Source organism: Elephantulus edwardii, unplaced genomic scaffold (genome assembly GCF_000299155.1).
Source record: "Elephantulus edwardii isolate Elephantulus edwardi_28Jun2011 unplaced genomic scaffold, EleEdw1.0 scaffold00034, whole genome shotgun sequence".
NCBI classification, from domain to species: Eukaryota; Metazoa; Chordata; class Mammalia; order Macroscelidea; family Macroscelididae; genus Elephantulus; species Elephantulus edwardii.
Window position 1 is genome coordinate 22383009 of NW_006399784.1, and position 22000 is coordinate 22405008.

General features: G+C 35.4%; 2 protein-coding genes across 2 annotated transcripts in view; one reads left to right on the top strand and one right to left on the bottom strand.

Moving 5' to 3' along the window:
- LRBA (LPS-responsive vesicle trafficking, beach and anchor containing) overlaps positions 1-22000 on the top strand; it is an 874405-nt gene that overhangs the window by 471521 nt on the left and 380884 nt on the right. Inside the window, exons 37-39 of the mRNA XM_006884505.1 lie at positions 2273-2397; positions 11662-11808; positions 14173-14309. Coding sequence (XP_006884567.1) covers positions 2273-2397; positions 11662-11808; positions 14173-14309 — 409 coding nt within the window. The remainder of the gene's footprint in view (positions 1-2272; positions 2398-11661; positions 11809-14172; positions 14310-22000) is intronic.
- MAB21L2 (mab-21-like 2 (C. elegans)) lies at positions 17451-19285 on the bottom strand. Its single transcript, XM_006884482.1, has one exon. It carries the CDS (start codon positions 19118-19120, stop codon positions 18041-18043), a length of 1080 nt encoding a protein of 359 aa, XP_006884544.1. The 5' UTR covers positions 19121-19285; the 3' UTR covers positions 17451-18040.

The window sequence follows — 22000 nt, forward strand, 5'->3', positions numbered from 1 at the left end:
ATAACTTATATTTTAATTTACTATCATGTTTATACTGAAATCTGTTGTTATCTAATTTAGTAATATTTTTATCATAGCAGTTTAACATCTCTTTAATTTTAATTGTTATCAAGAAGAGTGACATCATGTAATTTGATCCAAATGCAGAAGGATGGATGAATGTCAAATTAATAATTTACCACCTTTGCATAATACTAAAGTAATAAATATTAGAAGGATTGATGGCAGAAAAGGTTAACAAATTTTAACAGCTTTCATTAGCTTTACATCGTCATATGTTTGTGGTGCTGACTGAAATAGGCTTTGTAGGAGATCTCAGTCTAGGGAACTAATTACTTGTGCCGATTGCCACTCTGATGAATAGACCCTCATTGTATCATTCCCCTGAAGACGAGGAGCAGCCTGTGATTCACGACTGCATCCTGGCTGATATTTGATAATAATTTTAGCAGATAAATGTAGGTAGGCAGAATGATGAAGTGCCTATCCAAGCTCCACGACTATCAAAGCCATACACATCACCATCTGCGTGTACCGCCTTTCCCCCTCTTGAACAATCACCTAAGGAGAATTTTATGCTATTAATTGAGCACAAGTGACTGTTGTCTTTTCCATGTATGTATATGGTATGGGTCTTTTCCTTTATTTTTACATTGTATCTTGGAACTGATGTTTATTTATGATTAGATAGCAAAATAATGAAGAAAGGTAGAAAAGAAAGGTTTTTTAATTTTTCTTTATAGAAAACTATTGTGCTTACATGTTTTATTTTCCATTTTTGCTATATTTTATTGCCTTCTTCCTTTTACCTAATTGGCATCAACAAAGAAAATCTTTGATCCTTTATCTATTACATTCTTAGGGAAAACTACTGGGATCCTTTGCTTTTTTTTTTTACACACCTTTTTAAATCATATATTGTTTGCTGTTTATATTATTATTAGAGGGGGTTTTTTAGTACATAATAAAGACTTATTTGCAAAAATCTATGTTGAGTCTTTAAAGATGTCACCTTTTAAGCATCAAAATAAGGGTGAATTTTACTTAAATGTTTTGGGATTCTTGGTAAAAATATTGATTTGTTAGAGCTGACAGGTATGCAATTTTATTAGCTCATGAAGTAGATTTCATTTTTTGTTAGTCCTTTGTATAGTTGTTTTGCTTATGACAAAATTTTTATTTCACTGCTGAACTTACAAATTTTCATTGTGTGTATTTGTAGTGAAGAAAAAATATTCTACAGAAGTTTTTTTCTTACTGTAACTGAAAAAAAAATCATGCTAGTATTTTCTTTATAAAATGTTTTCCAGCATGCTAGATCATGATTACCTAACAGGAGAAAAAGTTGACATTTATATATTGCCATATATACATAATTGGGCGAAATATACTAGAACTTAAATTGAGCAAGATCTTTTTTAAAAATTACATTTCTCAAAGTATGCTTTCTATATAGCAATTATTGCACATCATATAGCATGTAGTTTTTAATTAAATATAAAAACAGACTACATAAAACAGAAATCCAATCTGATTTGCCTGAAAATAGATTGCTATTTCACTCTACAGGAATGGTTTATTTAAAAACAGTAAATGGAGAAGAAATGCATTTTCTTGTGTTGTTCTAAGCCTCAGGGGCTAAATGTAATGAATATTTTAAGAGATTATTTTAATTAAATTCCTACACATCTAAACAGAGTAATATTTTATTATCACATATATAACCATGTGACTGAGATATTCATTAAAGTTAACACTTTCTGGACCAAGAATTCATGGTATGATTTACTGACCTTGTGCAAAAAGGCACAAATTAGAAAGAAAAATGAAGGGGGACAGACTTTGATTAATATAGGTAATGGTATACCATATTTATAATAGCCTTTTCCCTATTCTGGTTTATAAATGCAGCCACAGAGAAAGGTGCCCTGCTGAGGCTGAAATGAGGCTGAAATCAGAGCACATGCCACTAGAGTGTGGGGAAACTGATCACACTGTCAGCAATTCATTTCAGAATGATGTATTTAGTGCTCATTTCACCTTCCAAGAAAAAGGGAAAGGAGTTCCTTAGAGTAGAAGGTGATATTGTTATTTTCAAGGACATACCTAAGTTAAAGATTGCAAAAAACGGGGAGTGTGAGGTGGAGGGAGAATTAAGAGGAAGGGGAGGGGGGGAAAGGCCGAGCAAACAAGGAGAGCTTTATGCAGAAAATCAGTGCTACCACGCTGGTTTATAATTGCTAACATATGTGGCTTCTCTGTTTCATTGTAGTCGTCCTCGTGAGTTCTGGCGCCTTGACTACTGGGAAGATGACTTGCGGCGCCGGCGACGATTTGTGCGTAACCCTCTAGGATCGACACATCCTGAAGCGACACTAAAAACAGCCGTGGAACATGGTCAGTGTATAAACCACTACTTGCTAATAGCAGCAGGTACAGTTCTTGTAATGAAAGCATAACTTCGTTATTACAAGACACTAAAATGGCCCAACCCCATATTTCATAGTAAGTCGCCACAGAAAGAGTAGTTAAAATTTTTATAGTTTAATGTAGGGTCCTATAAACTTGTGGTGTCAGGTGTATTTATTTATCTATATGTTAAAACAAGCAACCTTTCTTAATGTACACCTTTTGTTTCAAAATAAGAGGGGGAACAGATTTCTCCTTTTAAGTGACATGTCCTGCTTTGAAAAAATAATTCTAAGAGGATTACCTTAAATTCATGAATTTCAGGAAGATGGCATTTACAAACCAAATAGGTTCTCCTTCTCTGTTATGTGTATATATTTCCTCCCCCCCTCACACACACGGTATTTTAGCATGAGATTATGAAGTGGGAGAGATGGTAATAAATGTCCACGTGCATAGACACTTTCTACACCTTGATTTGTAGATGGTTGTGATAGATGACTCTCAGAAGAAGAGAATAGACATTATTTTCATATGTTCCTATTCTGCATCATCTTGTTATTAGAGCTTAACAAAACATTTTTACTTTTTTGATATAATGTGTACCACAATGATTCACTTTTTATAGAAACTTGAAGAGTAATTTAGAAAAACTTAATTAGGTCATGGGTCAGTACTTTGGATTTGACACTTTCTTTGATCATAACATTTCATTTATTACTTTATGATTTTGAAAGCCAATTAAGATATCCTGACAAAGAAGATTAAAAGATCCTCTTCATTTAAAAGTTATTTGGATTTTACTAAATAAAAATAAGTTATTTTTTAGTAAAGTATGAAATAGTTTTAGTTTCTGAGTATTAGTTTAATATGCAGTAGTTTGTGCTTAAATTATAATATACAGTATCATTATATAGAGTAAATTTTAAACACATTTAATAGGGATTTTAAGAATTTAGATTAAAATCTGTAATACTAGGTTTGGCCTCAGTTGGGCAGTTTAACCTATTGCACTCAGCCTTAAAGAGCTATTTCTGGGAGAAAATGTCCACAATATGTCATCAGATATAACACTAAATGTGACATCAGTCCTTTAAAATAAATGACCATACAGAGAATAGTCAATAACAAAGTGATCTAAAAGCAATAATAGTCCCAGAGCCCTACATCTTCAACTACAGGAGGTGGAGAAGAAGATATAAAATGTAGAATTAATTAGGCTACTTTTGCTTTTTGATTTCATATTCTTTTTATGTGATGCTACTATACTTTCACTTTTATAATTTCTTCCCTTTTCTTTAGGTTTTCTTAATGAACTTTACGTTGAAAAAAATCAATCTTTTTGCAATTTTATGGCTTTGAGCAGAATAGGTGTTACTCTGAAGACTTAAAATCTGAAATTCCTTTTAAATTTTTTTAGATTATCACTTAACAGTGAATTTGTAGTTCTGAGGTCTGTGAATGACATTAAAAATATTTTACAAAGGATATATAGCGAAACTGTTAACTTATATGAGAGGTTTATCATTAACCAAATATAAAATTCTTATAAAATTAAAATTTTTCTTGTAAATTTAAACTACCATTAAAAATAGGTGATTCTTTTTTTTTTTCAAAAAAAGTATTAATTTTAATGAACATTTACAGAGATTTTGGATTTCCATTCATTCATTGTTGCACTTTTTTCTCAATCCCCGCCCCCCCCGCCACCAGTTTGTTCCTGTCTTTGAAAAGCAAAAGATAAACTTCTCTGTCATTTTTAATGCTGTTTGTAATGGTGTTGAATTTTTAAAATTATTAGCTTATTGTAATTAAAGGCTTTGAAAGTCCTGTTTAGAAACAAATTTTACTCTTATTAGTATAAACAATAACTGGAGGATTAATCTAATAGTAATTAATTACCAATACTTAAAGCATTTTTAAATTTAGAAAAATAAAATTAAACATTTATTGAATTTGAACATATAAAAATGTAGTATATGAGTCGCAGGCGACTCGACGGCACATAACAACAACAACAACAACAACATATTAACCTGACAATTATTAGTATTTAAAGCAAATTGTGCAAGATTGACTGCAAAAGCTTTAAAGCATGTACTTTTAAAGAAGCTAATCATATAATGTAGACAATTCTTCAGGAGCTTTACTGTTAAGACATTTCATCCATAATTATAACATTTTTTGAAAAATGATAACACACTCTAATGAATCATAGTTTGTATATTTGAGAAATTATGAAATATTGGATGATTTTAGAATACATTGCATAGATTATACAATGGTATCATTTGATGTCAGCATAGTTTATGTTAATATATTACATAAGCAAAGAGTTTAGTTTTTAAAGTTTTTATTAAATAAAGTAATTTATAGTTAAAATATTCAGTTCTAATTTTCTGCTAATTTTTAAATTTCATTTTTAAATACTTTTTGGAAACATTAGGAAAGCTAATAGAATAAACTTATGTAGAATCATGTAAGTACAATAAAAATTATTAATATACTAAAAATAGCTAAATTACAGCATCTAAGATACCATATTTCATTGTTTAATTCAGATATTGAAAATAGGTATTTACAAACATGGGCCATTTTCATATTGTTTATGAGTTCATCTCTTATTTATCGTTTATTTAATGAAGAAATATTACATGGTATAATGCAGACTTTTGGAACATCTTGTCCTATATTATTATCAAAGGAAGGCACCTAAGTAGTAGTGCAGTTGTATGTTAGTTATATATTTTGGTAGTAAGAACCATCTTTTTTATAGATTGATTTGACTTGAAGGAAAGCCTCTGGTGTAAAGGTGGCAGAGTAAATACCTGAAGAGTGATGTTCTCTGTTCAGGCGATCAATACCATCCCCATGACTCTACTTCTGGCTACCTTCTAGTTAAAAACAAATTTTTTAATTCTGACAATTTAATTGCCCTTCCCAAGTTCACATTAACTTGCTTGGGGAAAAGAGCTCTAGGTAATTTTTCAAAAAGAGACCCTCCAAAGTGGTTATTTATAAAAGTCATGTTGTAATGGGAGATTTCTTTAACTTTATAAAATTGAGTCATATTTTAAGATTAAAATGAATACTTCCTTCTTATGCTTAAATATTCTTCATGGAAATTAGCAGCAGCAAGCCTAAGTAGATATTTAATTCTTGAGAGCATTTCTTTCCATTTTATGGTTTTAAAATTTACTAAAAATCAGTTGTAATGATTCCTTACATTCTCTTAATACACAACAGACCAGTCTGTCAGTTATTTATTCTCAGTGCATTTTCGATCTGGAAGGAACCTTTGGGTAAAGTCTAGTCTAAATTCACTCTTTAGATAAGGAAACTGAGGACCAATGGCTATGCATATTCATTTTAGACAGAAGGCCAACTTATTACTAGTCAGATTCTCATTTAATTTTGCTTTACTGCCTTCTGAAATTCATTGTTAAATATAATGGCAATTTTATATTCAAATTATTGCCATATAAAAAAATGTTTTAAGTGATAGAAAGATTGGTTTTAATTCAAGTATTAAAACAGTTTAGTGATAGAATTCTATTGAATCTAAGACATTTTTATTTTTACAGACTATATATGCCAAATAGAAATATATGAAAAGGATTTAACATAGTTTGAAAGTATCTTGCAGAAAGTGGAATGATACTAGTAATTCACCTTTTTTTTTAAGGTATGACAGACGACATAAAGATTCTAAGTCATGCCATTTGCTCATAACCTTGATAATTCTAGCTATTAATATCTGCTAAATTTTCTCTCTTGTATGTAAGGAAATCTAAGATCAATAAGAGATGCACTTCTTCTCCTAATCTTCCTTTGTAATGTCACTAATCTTCCTGAATATGTTTTCTTGATGGGAAAACCTGTGAAAATATCATAAATTATGTAAAGAAAAATTCATTAGATCAGGACAAAAGTTGATACTGTGAGGAAAGTTAGTTAGGGCATGTTGATTATAAGATTTTCTTTATATATGCTGTATAGAATGTAGTTATGGTGTGTTTCATATAATGCTGTGTAGATAACTGTGCTCGTTTTACTTTGTTTTAATGAATTTTATTTTTCTATTTAAATCAAAATCAATCTCTTTCCATAAATTCTGATTCATAATGTCCCTGTAGAACAGAGTAGAACTTCCTTATAAGTTTTCTGAGTCTAAATCTTTACAAAAACATACTCTTTTTTCCCTTAGAGTGGCTGGCATGTTTGAATCACCAGTCTTTGTTAGCACCTCAACTCTTAACCCACTGTGCCTCTTGGACTCCTTGTTACTCTGTTAGCAAACTTTAAAGAAAATCCCCAAACCTAAATTTGCTAATTTTTAATGTATAACTTTTTTTATGATGTAATATACCTTAAGATTCTAGTTCACTGTCTCAGTGAAAATAGAGAATGGTTTGTATAGGTGAAATGAATACTCTTGGCTCTTTTTCTATTTCCATTCTACTTACCTATGCTGTGGCTCAGTGGCCTCTAGTGTGTTAGGAAGTATGAGGATGGCACAGAGGATGAGGTTCAGAGCTGTTGTTCATAGGGTCACTATGGGTTGTACTCAACACCACCTAACCTAACCAAGCCTCTGTTTGAAAGTAGGATGAGTGACCTCCTATGTGATTTGTTGCCTCTGAAAATCTGCTGGAGGGTCAGCAGTGGACTGATTTCAACTTGATGGCACAAAACAACAGCAGATTCTGTTGGGTAGATAAATCAACTCATTCCAGGTAGCTCTAAGCTAGCAGTAAGTACACATTCTCTTTCTGAAACCTTTCATTACTCTTGACCTCAGTGAAGCGAAAATAATCTTTCCAAGACAGCTTTTCCATGAAAATTGCAGTTCTATGATTCAATGAGGATAAATATTAAATTTTAAAAATTCGATAAAAGCAGTTGGTTTAATAATACTGTAAAAATTGAAATAGTTCCTCCCAAGGGTGTTTTGCTGTTTTTGTTGTGGTAGGTCTGCCATTATTATTAGATAAGACTCACATTCCCAGGCATTCCCACTGATCATCCAACCACCTTGTTGGGCAGATTAAGTCCAGTTATGCCTCTATAGATCTTTTTCCATTTCCACTGTTTGCTATTCATTGACTTATTTATTCTTCTTCTGAGATGTTCTTCGGTGATTTCCCTCCCTGACTTACAGCAAGCTTTCTTTTTCCATCCTTGGGATATAAATTATGTTTTGGTTATCTTCAATATAATACTTGCTTTTTATTATGTATGGAGGCCAAAATTATAGGACTCTATCACTGTGAAACAGAAGAAACACCATTGCTTATAATCTACTCAGAGACGTACAGATACTCTGCATGAGTGATTCAAGATGGTGCCAGGAAGATGCAGCACCTGACTATTATCTTGCTTTAAACATTGGGCCTTTTAAAGCCCGTTTATATTCCACACCTTCATGTTAGTAACAGTAAGAATCCTACTGATCCCGTATTTCTATCCTTCTCACAAACCTATAAAAACTCATTCTACCCTATTTATGTAAAATCCTCCATCCGATACAAATTTATTCTAAGTAGAAATAAATTTGGGGTTTTAAAAGGCCCAAAAAATTAAATAGTTACCATTTTTGTAGCAATTATTAGCCAGAAAATGCCTGAATTAAACTTAACATTGGCCTGAAGTGTATTCTGACTTCATGCAATAAAACTTTTATATTATTGTAGAATATATGCACAGAACATACCAAAATACTCTATATTTTGTACTAGCTGAGTGAGTATATGGTAAAGGTAAATGGAAGTTAAAAATATACTTTCCCCAGCATGTATAAACACGGTAATTATCTTTTATTTTATACTTGGGATAGTTTTGTTCTAGTTTTGAAAAAAGAAAAAAGAACTTCTTTAGCAGAAAGCTATTAGACCACTGAGAATTGAACCCAGCGCATGTGGTGTGTATTAGAGTACTGTTGGTAATTTTACTGCTGCTAACTTAAAATCCTCGAGGGGGAGTTAATTACAGGAAAACCATTCTAAATATCAGTAAGCTGCATATTTTCCATGACAAGAGGTTTTTCTGTTGAGGTTGAACAATTCCAGAATCGGAGCTTGTAAAAATAAGTAAATAAATTAATTGAAGGGGATGTTTGTATGCATAGTTCACCTAAAGTACTTAAAATGTTTTTTTGTAAAATTTTATTTAATTCCAGAATCAATATATTTTAATGTACATCAGCAAACTGAACATATACTATAAAATTTTAGTTGGAAGGCACAAATTAAAAGTCTATTTAAGTTATCATTTAAATAAATGTCAATATTGAGTGAGGTATTTTATATCATCCTGTATAGCCAGTGAGTATTGTCTTCTTGGTGAACGTGGTATTTTCTTTTTTTTTTGTGCATGTATGAAGAATAAAGCCCCTCAGACTGCTGGCTCCCCCCCGCCTCCCAACAAAAAAAACCGACTTCATGGTATTTCAGGACATGTATGGCAATAATCAGAGTAAATGAAGTGCAAGGTGTTGAAGTTAGTTGTTTCTGACATGTTTGGCATATGCTTATCAAATTTAGGTTTGAAAGATGAATGCTTTTTATCCTTTGCAAGTTTATTTTGATTCTGATTTAATTTTTTAAAATGCACTGTGGGAGACATAATTAGCAAGGTAATTAGTACATTTCATATCCACACGCATATAATCGTTACTTTTCCCTTTTGCTTATTTCTGTAAGCTAGTATGTTCATGGCAGTCTTCTGATCATAGAGTTGAAGAGCCAAGATTGTAGAATCATACTGCCTGGATTTATACTTTATTTCTCACTAGATATATACCTTGGGCAAGTTATTTACCCTCTCTGAGGCTGTTCATGCTTCTGAAAATTGGAAATTAATAAGGGCTTATGAAAATTAAATTAATTAAAATATGTATTATGAGCATTCTGGAACATGATGAGTTACTACTAATTACTGTTTCTTTTTGGAATAATGGATTTAGATACAGGAAATAAGGATAGTGTTCTGAAACAATTTTACATTAGGATAAATTTATTCTAGGTTAGAATAAATCTAACTGGAAATTGGTAACTGTAATTTGTTTTAGAGGAAATTTTAGAAAGGTTTTTCTATTTAATTTCTCAGTGAGCAATTTATATTTGGTAAAATTGACAGAATATTAGAAGGTTTTAGTTTGGCTAACAACAATGTTTCTGATTTCAGAGTAACGAAATACAAGGACTTGAAATATAAACAATGATGTTAGAAGTTATATTGCTAATTTTAAAAAGATACTGTTTAATTGATACTTTTTGAAAGTAAAATTTTCTTACTGTTAGGTGCTGTTGAATCTATTACAGCTCATAGCCACCTTGTGCACATGAGAATAGAAACTGCCAGATTTTCACGAGATAATTTAAAATAATCTTTTAAAAATATTTAGATAGGCATGTGTGCATGGGAAAATTAAGTATATTTCTCCTTACTTATAGTCTATGTGAAGGAGCCCTGGTTCTGCTGTGGTTAAAGGCACTTGGAAGCTAACCTACAGGTCAGCAGTTCAGGCTCAACAACTGTGGGAGAAAGATGTGTCGGTCTGCTCTCATAAAGATTTACAGCCTTTGAACCTCTATGGGGCAGTAAGACTGTTCTTTTGGGTCACTCTGAATTGAAATTGGCTCCAAGGCAGTATGTTTGGTTTGAGTATTCTAAATATAGAAAATTCTTAGAATGGCTTTCTTGTTTAATACGTTTAATAGTACCACAAGTGGTATATAGGTGGCATACCTGATGGATCCTGGTTTTTTATTGAAGAAAAAAAAAACACCACAAAATCAAATCACCAAAACAAAACCCAAACATTTTCCCTACCATATCTATTAAGCCCCAAGAATCTTTGAATTGACAATTTACAGCATAAAACATTTGCAGTCTAGCTATTTAAAATATTTTGTATGGCTAAATATTAGCCATATTACTAAACACTGATGGCTTTTTTCCTTTCTGGAGTTTGGGGCTTATGGGTACACAGAATTGCAGTGGTGCAAAAAGCCTGACAGTGTAATTTCCATATCAATAGCTGTTGCCTGGGTGGATCAGGTGCTTTACCTCTGGGAATTTCCTAGCTGGAAACCTGGAAGGAATGTTAGAAAATTCTAAACTTTTCATAATTTTTTTAAAATGAGATTAGGAATATACACATACATGCATGAACTTTGAAAAAAAATCACAATCTAGGAACTGGTATTAGCATTTAAGATTTTCTCCTGGAGGGGCAGCTCAAATCCTGCCACCTTACAACTACGTGAGGCTTGGAAGTCAGAATTTTGAGTTTCATTGTTCTTTTATCTGCCTCACAGCTCCTTTCTCTGGTCATGTTGTATGCTGTACATAGTCCCAGGAGCATCTTCTTTGCTCCCAAGATCTGATGTTCTTTCTCCCCTCCCTCTTACAGTCTTTGCTTTGTTGCCCTGCCTCAGAGTCTAGTCACTGCTGTTCTTCCAGGCTGCTGCAGTGCAAGCTGACTGAGGCCTTTTGCCCAGGAACCTCTTATCCAGGTCTTTCTGTTATGTTTGCCCCCAGGGGGTGCCTTAGCCCTTTAGTTTAAACACTTGGAGGAGGTATCTTTGAACCTTCAGTTTCTGAACTGCCTTACTCAGATATTTGTATAAGGGCCAAGAGGGTGTGGGGTGGAGAGAGGATGAAGTAAAGGGAAAGAAGCTTCTAAGAGCAGCTGTAATATAAGGTAAGCCTTCAGTGTCTGGGTTTGAATTCTCACTGGCTCCGAATCACCTTCAGCTTTGACCCATTTTTACCTTTGGATTATCCTGCCTATCTACTCTCAGCCCCTTTGAAACTGTTTTCAGTGTATTATTGCCAAGAATAAATGAGCAGTCCTCCTTTTCTTGTAGTATTAAATGACCATTGTTTTGTTTTTGTTGTTTTAAATAGGCTTACATTTCTTTTACCAAGTTATTTCCAAAAAGTGCTGGTTTTGAACCTCTTTTTACTCTAACAATGAATGAATAAATAAATGGTTCTCTGTGCAGTGCAAGGGTCATATTTAATGGAATTAGGATGCTTGTTCAGGGTAACATTAGACTAGGCATGGGGAATAGAGTTTGTCAGACTGAACATGTGTGCCATCCCAATCACTTTCTTCACCGTGGATGAGTCTCTGTGCATAAATGATTGATCACCACTACCACCTACCCGTACTTCTGCCCCCTGCCCTCTGCCAAAGTACTCTTCCCAGAGCTGATGGACAGCTTTGTTTCCTTTTCATTTCAGCTGCGGATGAAGATATCCTTGCTAAAGGAAAACAGTCCATCAAGAGTCAGGCTTTAGGAAATCAGAACTCAGAAAACGAGATCCTCCTGGAAGGTGACGATGATACTCTGTCATCCGTGGATGAGAAAGATTTAGAGAATCTCACTGGTAAATTCACTGCTTGTGCAGATAATTCACCTCGCTCTGGCCAATAAGCATCTCATTACTTACTTTTTCAGCTGTGACCGCTAGGACTACCCACCAGCCTTTCCCCACAATTACGTTATTTAAAGATTGTTTTTATTATCTCTTCATTTCTTATGTTACTTATTTTGTCATTTTGTTTTATGAATAATTTCCCCGAAAAACAAGTTTTAAAGCACCAGCAACAAAACATAATTGCTTACATATCCCACGGGATTACCAATTCTCTATAAAATAAGGGCTAGAAATGAAAAGTCTGCCAGTTGTTTTGTAAAGAAAGCTTGAAGGTAATTGTTTTCTTTGGTATGTGTCTTCAAGAACATGCTGCATGTGCCTTTACCTCTCACAAATCACTTCTGAAAATACTGTGGCTCTCTACACAATTAGTATTCTATATGTTACAGAAATTTTTATTTTCACTCTGCAGATTTTCAGTTTTACTTCTCTGTTGAGAAAAATTCTCTTGTTGGGCTGGCAGTTTTAGTCATAATTGTGTGTCCCTCCCCCTCCTAATAATTTCTGTCGATGAAAAAGTTTTTAATACTACCTTTTAATAATTTTAAGAGAAAAGTGCTTTAGGAATCTTTCATTTGGCTATTTATTCATAACCTCTGATAGCATGCAAGAATAAAACATGGTATCTTTTCTGAAGACTCTGAACCTCTCTGTAAAGTAAAATAAAATTCACTGGCACATATTGTTAAGGTATTTCAGGTGGTATTGCTAGTCTCTAGTCTTTTCCTCTACATTCTTTTGCTCATTCCCTCCACTTTTATTTTGTTTCTGCTCTTGCTACTCGTAATACATTCATACAGTAATAGAGGTGAAAGGGGAGTTTAATTATATAATCTCGACAATGGCAATAGGATTAAGAAGTAATACACACTAATAAAGTGGTGTGGGTTAGAAATGAAGTGGAAATTGTCAGGGGTCTTCTGTAGGACCTAGGCTGCCCTAGCTCCTGCAGCTGTCTGCTTACCCTGTAATTGAATGTCTGAGAGTGATTGAAAAAATGTTATTTCTTCTCAGGATTACATGCTAATGTACAGAGGGCAAAGGGAGACAGCAAAAGAACACATAACTGGTTATTTCATCCATTTATAGGGATGAGCTTTGGGAAATCATAGCTGTTCTGGAGCTATCTGCTGCCCATCTGCAAATACAATGTATTTGTACATTGGGAATAGAGGGCAAAACCTGCTCTGATCTCTGTAGAGCATCTCTCCTATTGTCCTGCTGGCACACATTAAGATTGATGTTAGATTAAGGACCATCACCCCTCTACCAATCGATGGAAATGTCAATTCAGCTGAATTTTGAAACACAGTTTTACTCATTGATTACCTGAATAGGTGCAACTTGTTTATAGGTACTATTTTAATTCAGAACTGTAAGTGCCAATCTTATCTTTTGCTGTTTTCTCCTCCTATAGGATTTTTAGGATGAGAATTAACATGGAACCTTGAATTCTTACTTTATCTCTACATTGGTCTATGTAATAAAATTATTGCTTTTGTCCTTATTTTCTATTTACATCTAATATACTGATGGTGTTCTAGCTCTAGTGAATCTATTGTTTTCGGTAGCAGTCTGATTTGTCTCTTTGATAAGCCCTGTGGAGATTTGATTATTCCAATAAAAATTCATTCTCTTGGAAACTCACCCTCCAGCTGTTTACTCCCAAAGTCCCTGAACTACACTAATATTAGATTTGTAAGCATTGAACAATATCTAACAGTAGAAATGAAAGCTTAGAAAAGTATTTTTACCAGTCTTCCATCAGGTAAAGTTATGATGGAAGAGGTTTTGTGTCAGTCAGGCACATAGTCTTTGTATCAGAATATGGTTTAACGTTTCCCACATCACCAATAAGCTAGTGATCTTTTTGCAATCATGCCTCAGCCAACTCTAAGCTAACCTTTGGCCTTGGGAGCCTATTGAGGCTTCCTTCTCCTGGATGTTGTTCCATGTTGTTTGATAGCCTGAGGCTTGTTTTCTAAATGGAATGTGGATGGACTTATTTAGACAGAGCCACCTTCTTATGGAAAGACTACCACTCAAAGCTTTGCAGAGTCTCTATAAAATAATTCTATCTAGTTTATGGTGATAATTTACTGCCTGTTACGGATTCTTGTATGAGAATCTCGACTTCTCAGAGGAATGTTAAAGTAGATTAAATATGGAAGTTGGTATTAGAACCAATCAGATAAATTGGTGCTAGAGGTGAGAACAACAACAACAAAATTAAATAGAACCTCTGTTTGAATTGATTTGATTTTTGAGAAATGTCATTCCAAGTTGGCGTGGCTTGTCTTTTTCTTTTGGCAGGTCCTGTTAGCCTGAGCACACCAGCTCAGCTTGTGGCCCCCTCTGTTGTAGTAAAGGGCACTCTTTCTGTTACCTCCTCTGAGCTCTATTTTGAGGTAGATGAAGAGGATCCAAACTTCAAGAAAATCGACCCTAAGGTGAGGAGATTAGAAGGGGGTTTCATTTTTATGGCATTTTATTTCTTATGGTGGGTTGATGGGCTACTGTTAGATGGAACTGGCATTATTAAAATCTAGAAGACTTATTTTTAATTTCTTGCTAAATTTTCCTCTACTAACATGCATAGTAGCTTTTAAAAAACAAAACAAAACCCCGATCCTTTGATTCTCTTACTATCTAGTTTGGTTATTGAAGTTCATTTAGATTCAAAACCAACTTCTACTTAAGTGAATTTGTCATTAGTTCATCCAAGGAGGATAATAAACCTCCAGGAAGCTTTTTTATAAATATATATTGGCTCAAAAGGTCCAGGGTGAATTAAGCTACAAAATAGTGTGAGAGTGAATGTGGAATTATTTTGTTTAGCCGTTATGTTTTCTAGCTATCATGCCAGTATATCACTCTCTTTGCTTTGTCTCTATGACTTACTGTTCTGTCATACACGTATTTTTAGTGTGTGTGATACCTCTGTTTCCCATTACGGAGAGTAAATTTTACAAGGCAATGCATAATTTCCTATTCTTAAATGAAAATGTAATTTCCCCTTTAAAATGTATTTCTGAGTACCTCTCAGAATCCGGCAACTTTATTTTTCACTAAGATATGTTTGTGGCTCAGCCATAAAGCCAAAATTAGGTTTGTTTCAGGAATATGCATAGTAGGATTTATTCAGAGAGGAAATAGTCTCTTTAAAAATGAGCAAATAAGGAAACCTGTAGAAAAGAGAAGTTGCTTCAAAAACTAAAAAAAAAATTATTTGACTAATAGCTAACATATACATAGGCACACACTTTCTCACTTTTTTGGTAGAAGCTTCTTTGACTTGTAATTGTTAGTTATTAAATCTTAATGTTTTAGAAGTATTTCTATGTAGCTCTGATGAAAGTGTTATCATTTTGTTAAAACTTGACAAATAATCATGCTTTATGTATGTTTCCATACTTTATTTCAATATTGCTGCATTTATTAAAGCAGGATTTGATAAACTGTATGACAGGAAAGCTGTGCTGGAACTATAGATTTTAGATTGATAATTCATCTGTTCTAATGCATAGGAAACTTCGCACTAGTTTTGGATTTACTTATATTATTTAGTAAATTTTTCTACTTTATTACATCATGTGTGAAATGTCTGACAATGTATTTTACCTTCTTAGGAAAGAAAGGTAATCAGCATAATATGTGTATCCTCATTTTTGGTGATTTGTGAGTTTAAGAGCAGCTAAAATAATTCAGAATTTTTTTTTATACTTTTGGACACATGTAGCTTAAAAGAAAAAATCTGATTTGATTTAAACATGTCTAATGAAGTGTTCCCAAATTAGAACCTATACCATTTTTTTAGATTAACATTATTTGTTCCTTTGGGTGAAGTTAAAACTTCTTGTATCTCTCTGATCTTATTTTGTATAGCATCATTATTTTATTCTCCCTGTTGCTAGTACACTGTGGGTTGCACCCATTACAACTTGCCTAACATTCCATAAGTCAAAAGTCCTGCTAATTTACTTTTTTTTTTAATAATTTCAGCCTATTACTTGCATTTTATTTTATTCTATGTAGACAGGAGTGCTTTCTTTATTATATTTTATAAATTAAAACAATTGTTTTGCTTCAATGCTTATTCCTTTTTGGTACACTAAATTAAGTCTACATTAGATTAAATAAGAAAAGAGGCTGCTGAATTTGTAAGATTTTATTTCTTTTCTACATTGTCAAGAGGGGGATTTGTACCTAATATAGATATTTTTATGAGTTAAAAAATGATACTTTTAAGACAATCTTGTTAATCTTTTCAACTGACCACTGTTAGATAATTTTCTTTATAAATATAAGCATTTGCTGATTGCTTTAAAATAGTAGGAATTAGAACATTTTCTGAAAAGAATAAATGTTTTTGTTATTCATTTTTTAAAAAGTATTCTATTTCTTCTCACCACTTATTATTATGGTAAACTTACTCTTCACTTACAGGATGAGAACCAGAAAAACAGATAAAAGTAATACAGGTTGAAAGAATAGAGTTGATTCAGAACTGATAACGTCAGAGTTTATATCACACAAGTTTTTTTTTAACAGAGTATAGGGTCATACAATGTAAGCCTGTTTTGTCTAGTGAACTAGGTTTCAGAGCCTGTTTCCCTGTTTTTGTCTCACATCCCCTACTAAAACTTCTTTTTATAATCTTTGAAACTGCTTTTTAGAACATTTTCCCTAACCTTTCATTAGAAGATTTTCTCAGTAACTTAAGAAATTGTATTAATTTCAAAGTGTATCTTTTAAATATTAAAAGGTATTTCACCTGCATATTTATCCTCATGCCTTACCATTCTTATGCTTAATGGCCTAGATAGTTGTCTCCATTCTGAAGATCAGAAAACAATTCATTTGGGATGTTCTTAATATTACTAATTATTTGATTTTTTTTAATCAGTTATATCCTTACATAAAAAAAAACCCAAAAAACAAAACCAAAAAAACACAAAAAACTTTTGTTAAAGTTGAAATCAGTACAGTGGGTTGTTACCTCAGCTGTTACCTCAGCAGAGCAGTCACAAATGGAAGACACTTACTTTCCTTATTAGAAGTTCTTGAAGCAGCAGTTTTTCTTTGGTCATATAAATGTTTGTTTGAATTGCAGATAAGTAGTTTTAGAATAATTAAAATTTTATAAACATGGTAATAAGTGTGGCAATTTATAATGAGCCATTTAAACTTGAAATAATTAAAAATCTGTGGTCCTATTACCATTTATGAGTGGTAGAAATATTTTACAGTAACTGTTTCATTATTTTATTGGTGTGGTTATCATAATTCAATTTTTATCACTGAAAGAGTAACACAAATAGACTATTTTAAATACTATATTTTAATAATGCGAATATATTTTACAATATTATAAATTCACATATATAATATTTCATTTTTCCTAAGTATTTTGCAAGCAAAATCTATGGTGAAACCTACAAAATGAACTATATTAGTGAATTTTCTAGAGTTTAAATAGAAGCTTCTCACACTTAATTTCTCAAATTCAACATCTCTTCACTGCAAATTCTAATCCTGTGAGCTCACCTGCCTCTACATAAGAACAATCCACAAAACAGGCAGTGTAAAGTTAAAGTAATATTTTTATTACTGTTTCAACAACACTGGTTAAGGAGAGGGTAGAGGTGCAATAGAGGGAAGGGACAGTTTGACATTGGCACTGAGATACATTTAACATCAGTAAAACTGTTTTTAAAAGAGAAAATTTACATATAGTTAAATAATTTTTTTTTTTCACTTGGTGACAACATTCAGGCAACCAAAAACGAAATCAAAGTAGAGAGGGGAAAAAAAGACAGAGACGGAAGAAGAGAGAGAGAGAGAATGAACAAAGAGGGAAAACTACTATACATTGATTTGAAAATGTACCTTGGGTTTCATTTTGAGGTGGTAAAGCCGATTGCTTCTTTTGTGTGACCTTTTAAATTCACATTGTTCGGAAGAAAACGATTACTTTTGTGCAAGAACGTGATAGGCATTTGTTCTTTGCCCTCCTTTTTTCTCAGCTTGTTAATTAACGAAGCTCTTCTTCCTGGTTCGCATTTCTTTCGGGTGGTTTGCAGAAAAGTTATGTCCAGAGTTTTGGCTGTTTTCTCTTTTGAGTTGTGTGTATGGAGAGGGCGCCTTGTGGTGTGTCGCTTTTCAAGCAGCTCCCAGCACCCTATAGCTTGTCCAGGCTTTTGGGATTGGTGAGGATCTCTCTGGCCAACCTCCAGGTCTGCTTGGCAGCGCTCTCCAGGGCCGAGTGGGGCTTGCCCTGGAAGAGGTCGAGGTTGGGCAGAAAGTAGTGCGGGCAGCGGCGGCACTGCAGGCAGGAGATGAGCTGCAGCAGGATGCCGTTGAGTCGGTCGCCCAGGCATGCCTCGTCCCAGTCCGTTTCTCGCGGGTGTTTCTCGCACTCGTACAGCAGCAGGGTCTTCATGTGGTAGTTGTTGAGCGGCTGGCCAGGCAGCTCCAGGTGTCGATCCCTCAGCGTCTTCAACACCGAGAGACACTTGTTTCGGCAGCCACCCATCAGCAGGCGGTTTTCCGCCTCCCCAAACTGGAGCACCCAGGCGTCGCTCTCTGCAGAACTCTGCTTGCCTGTGAGGGAGTAGCACTCCTTCGAGAGCAAGTTGAACCCTTCGGCCTTGACCTCAGCCACCCGATTGGGGCCAGGCCAGGGGATGTGGGGCATAGGCCACTGCGCCGCGCTGCGAGGCCAGATCCCGGTGCACTTGAACGCCGGCGTGATCTGTACCACATAGCGCTCCCGGATGCGTAACTTGACCTCGCTGGTATCAGCGATCATCTTGACCACATCCCGGTAGCTGCACTTGTCCACGGCCTGGGCCACCAGCGTCTGGAAACGTGAGCGAATTTTGCGCGCCGAGAGGTATCCGGATGCGGTGATGAACTCGACCCACAGGGACATGCTCCGCTTCCGCCCATCGCTCAGCTTGAGCACGGCGCAGCCAGGCAGCGAGCCATCGTCCACGAAGTTGAAGACGCCCATCTGGTTGAGGTAGAGCACCACTTCAAATTCCGTGGGCGAGATGACCTCCAGCCCTTCGTAGCGGGCGTCGATCTCGCTCAGGGAGCTGATGAAGCGAGGCTCCTGCACCTCCACTTCCTTGAGCACGTCGGAGACGACCTTACAGACTTCTCGGATGGTCTTGGCAATGGCTGCCTTGCGCGCTTGGCAGCGCTCGGTGTAGTATTTATTGAGCTGGTAAACCAGCTTGGCCTGAGCGGCGATCATGTTTGGGCACAGGTCCGGGCTGTACACCGGCGTCTCACAATACGTTGAGGGATCCAAGGCTCACGCGCTGGTGGTGGCCCTGTGGCTTGCAGAATAGGTAGTGAGCTCACGCTATGCCCCACTTTCACTCTTGCTTTCCACCTGGGTCCACCGGCAGAAGCTATTGCAGGCACAGTCCTTTGAAAGCGTTTTCCCCTCCTCCAGAAAATAAGGAGCTAGAGAGGAAAAAAAACAACAACCCCCAAACAAACAAACACAAAGATCTTTAAAAAAGAATATCAGCTGGGGCTTTTTGTTTTCTCTTGATATGCAAAATGAGGATGATGATGTGCTACTGAGGAAGGATAAAAATGGAAAAGGAAAAACAAGGGGGACGAGAAATCAGATGAGCAGAAAATTGGGCTGAGATTCCTGCATCTGGTTGAAAAGATTGCCCAGAAATCGAGAACTGAGGTCTTTGAAGTGCCAAAGTAAATTTTAAAACCGCCAAGACTCAGTGGCTCATTCTTAAATTTGTCTCCCTCACTGGCTTGACGACTTCACTCTTGTGTAGGTGAGTGCCTTCTTCCTTACCCTCCTCAAAAGAAAGGTGAAGGATGTAATTAATGTCCCAAAAGCATCTAAGTGCAACTCAGTCCTTGGCACATTCAGCTAGATCCGGGGTTTGCAGACGCCTCAAGCTTGCTGGTCTCCTGTCTTGTAGGGGTGGGTCTTGTTGTCCTGTTGTCTCAGTTTTCCTTCTGGAGGCGTTGTCTGCACTGGGTTTGTTTGTAGAGGGCTCTTTTCTTTCTCTAGGTGCAAAACTCTGGAAGTTGTTTGATATTCATTTCTGCTTCGTAATTTATAATTTTAGCCCTTACAAAACCTACTTTAGTGTGACGAAGACGTTGCTTGCGTTGCATCTGGGTTGTAATAGGAAGGATTCAGGGTTTTCTTCTCCCTGTTTAGGTTACTGGTACAGATCCCGCTCTCCGATGTCTTTCCTCTTCCCCTGCAATGTCTCTCCCTCTTTTCAGTCGGTCTCTCTTTCCTTTTCTCTCTCCCTCCTTTTCTCTCTCACTCACTCTCTCTCTCTGTCCTGCTGTTTCCTGGAGTTATTTAGTTTATGAATGGTCCCAGGGCCATCATGAGGGAGGTGGAGCTTCAGTCCTACAATCGCTATCCGAGCTGTCAGTGCTTTAGCCAATCCCAGAGAGAAGACAGACACGCTTGGCGGATGGTAGCAGTCACCGCTGCACTTGATAAAGGAAAGGGGTAAAGAGACAAGTAAGAATATAGGCGGAGAGAGTAAAAGCCAAATGCTCGCACACACTTCACGGCCTCCTGTTCTTTATTCTTTGCTTTTATCAATTGCAAGGAAGGAAAAGAGAAAGCCTGTATAGATGAGACTGTCTAGGAAATTACTGGAGTAACCAGAGAGAGTAGCAGTGGTTCAGAAAGGTTCATTTTTTTGTAAGCTGTCAACATTGCAAGGAAGAAGTGCAGAGTAACAAACAATTAAATTGACTTGAAGGCAATGAGAGAAGAAAAATCTTTGAAAAAACCTTAAGTTTCTCTTTCTGTGAATGGTTCCCTCTCCTTTCCATTGTTGCTCTGAGCCTGAGTGATTGCTATATATGTGTACTAGTGGGGGTGGAGTGGGTATAAAATGAGAGTTTATAAAGATAAATCTCCTTTCAGTAATTTTTATCAAAATTACTTATCAGCTCTTCAGAAAAGTAGCAAGGCAAAGGCAGCCTAAGTGCCTTCTTTGATTAATTATTTCAAAATCAAGATTCAGAGAGATTGAATGCCATTGTTTTACTTTTGCCAAGATACACTTTTTAAATGAAGCAATTAAATTTGTTGAATTTAAGAAATAAATAGCAAACATGTTAAACTTGGGTTAAAGTTTTCATAAAAAAGTTACTATTTTAAATCTGATTCTTAGTTTTTCTGTAGTACTGTTTCACTTGTGAATTTTATTTTTATAGTTGATTCTTCTTTTAAAAGACTTTACTGGAGCAAAAATCTATAATTACCTGTTATTGATCACACAGAGAGCTTCCCTCCCTTGGCATTTCGGTGAAACTCTTGCATGTACATTTAGTGTTTGAATTATTTTTACACACTGTACCCATTGTAACTTTTCGGTCAGATATTTTAATATTGAGGGTTTATATATGAACTCTTTCTGGATTCTGAATCTTTTTAAAAGAAATATTGGAGAATAGGATTAATTTTAGTTTTATTTTAGGGATTATCTGCCAGTTTTGGATTATATGATAGGAATGAGAATCTGTGAAGCCTTTTGAGCAGAGGCTTAGTTATGCAGAATCCCAGAGCGCATCTTTGGAGAGAGATGAGATGGAAGGGTTGGCTTGCCTTCAGAAGACCAGACCAGAAGAGTCCCAAATCAGTTGGTATAGAAAGTTAATTTTGTCTTCATTTACAGTCACTTGGGACTCTTGTTCTTTTGTTTGAGCTTACTCCCCTCCTCCCTTATATGTGTGACCTGGATCACTTGTGTCTCTTTGTGGCCGCTAAGATAATTTTCTAAGAACTAAATGTCTTTAAAATATTTTTAATCAAGTCAAATTTATTATTTAACATCTATATTCTTTGGCAAGGAGTTGAGAAGAGCAGTTGAAAGTAAGTTTACACCGAATTCTGCGGCTCAGCTCTTAAGGGAACTTCTCCGAAATGGCAGGCACTTGGGTGACGCAGTCTCCTGCCTTCTTGCTGGTAGAAGCCTGTGTCCTGAATACATTCTCGACTGCAGGATCCAGAGGAGTTGCGGAGTCCCTGAGGTTTGCGCACTTGGGAAGCGCGGTAACCCAGCGATCACACCTTGGCTCTGGGAAGTATCACTGGGCAGGAGGGGCACTTTGTTGCAGGAAG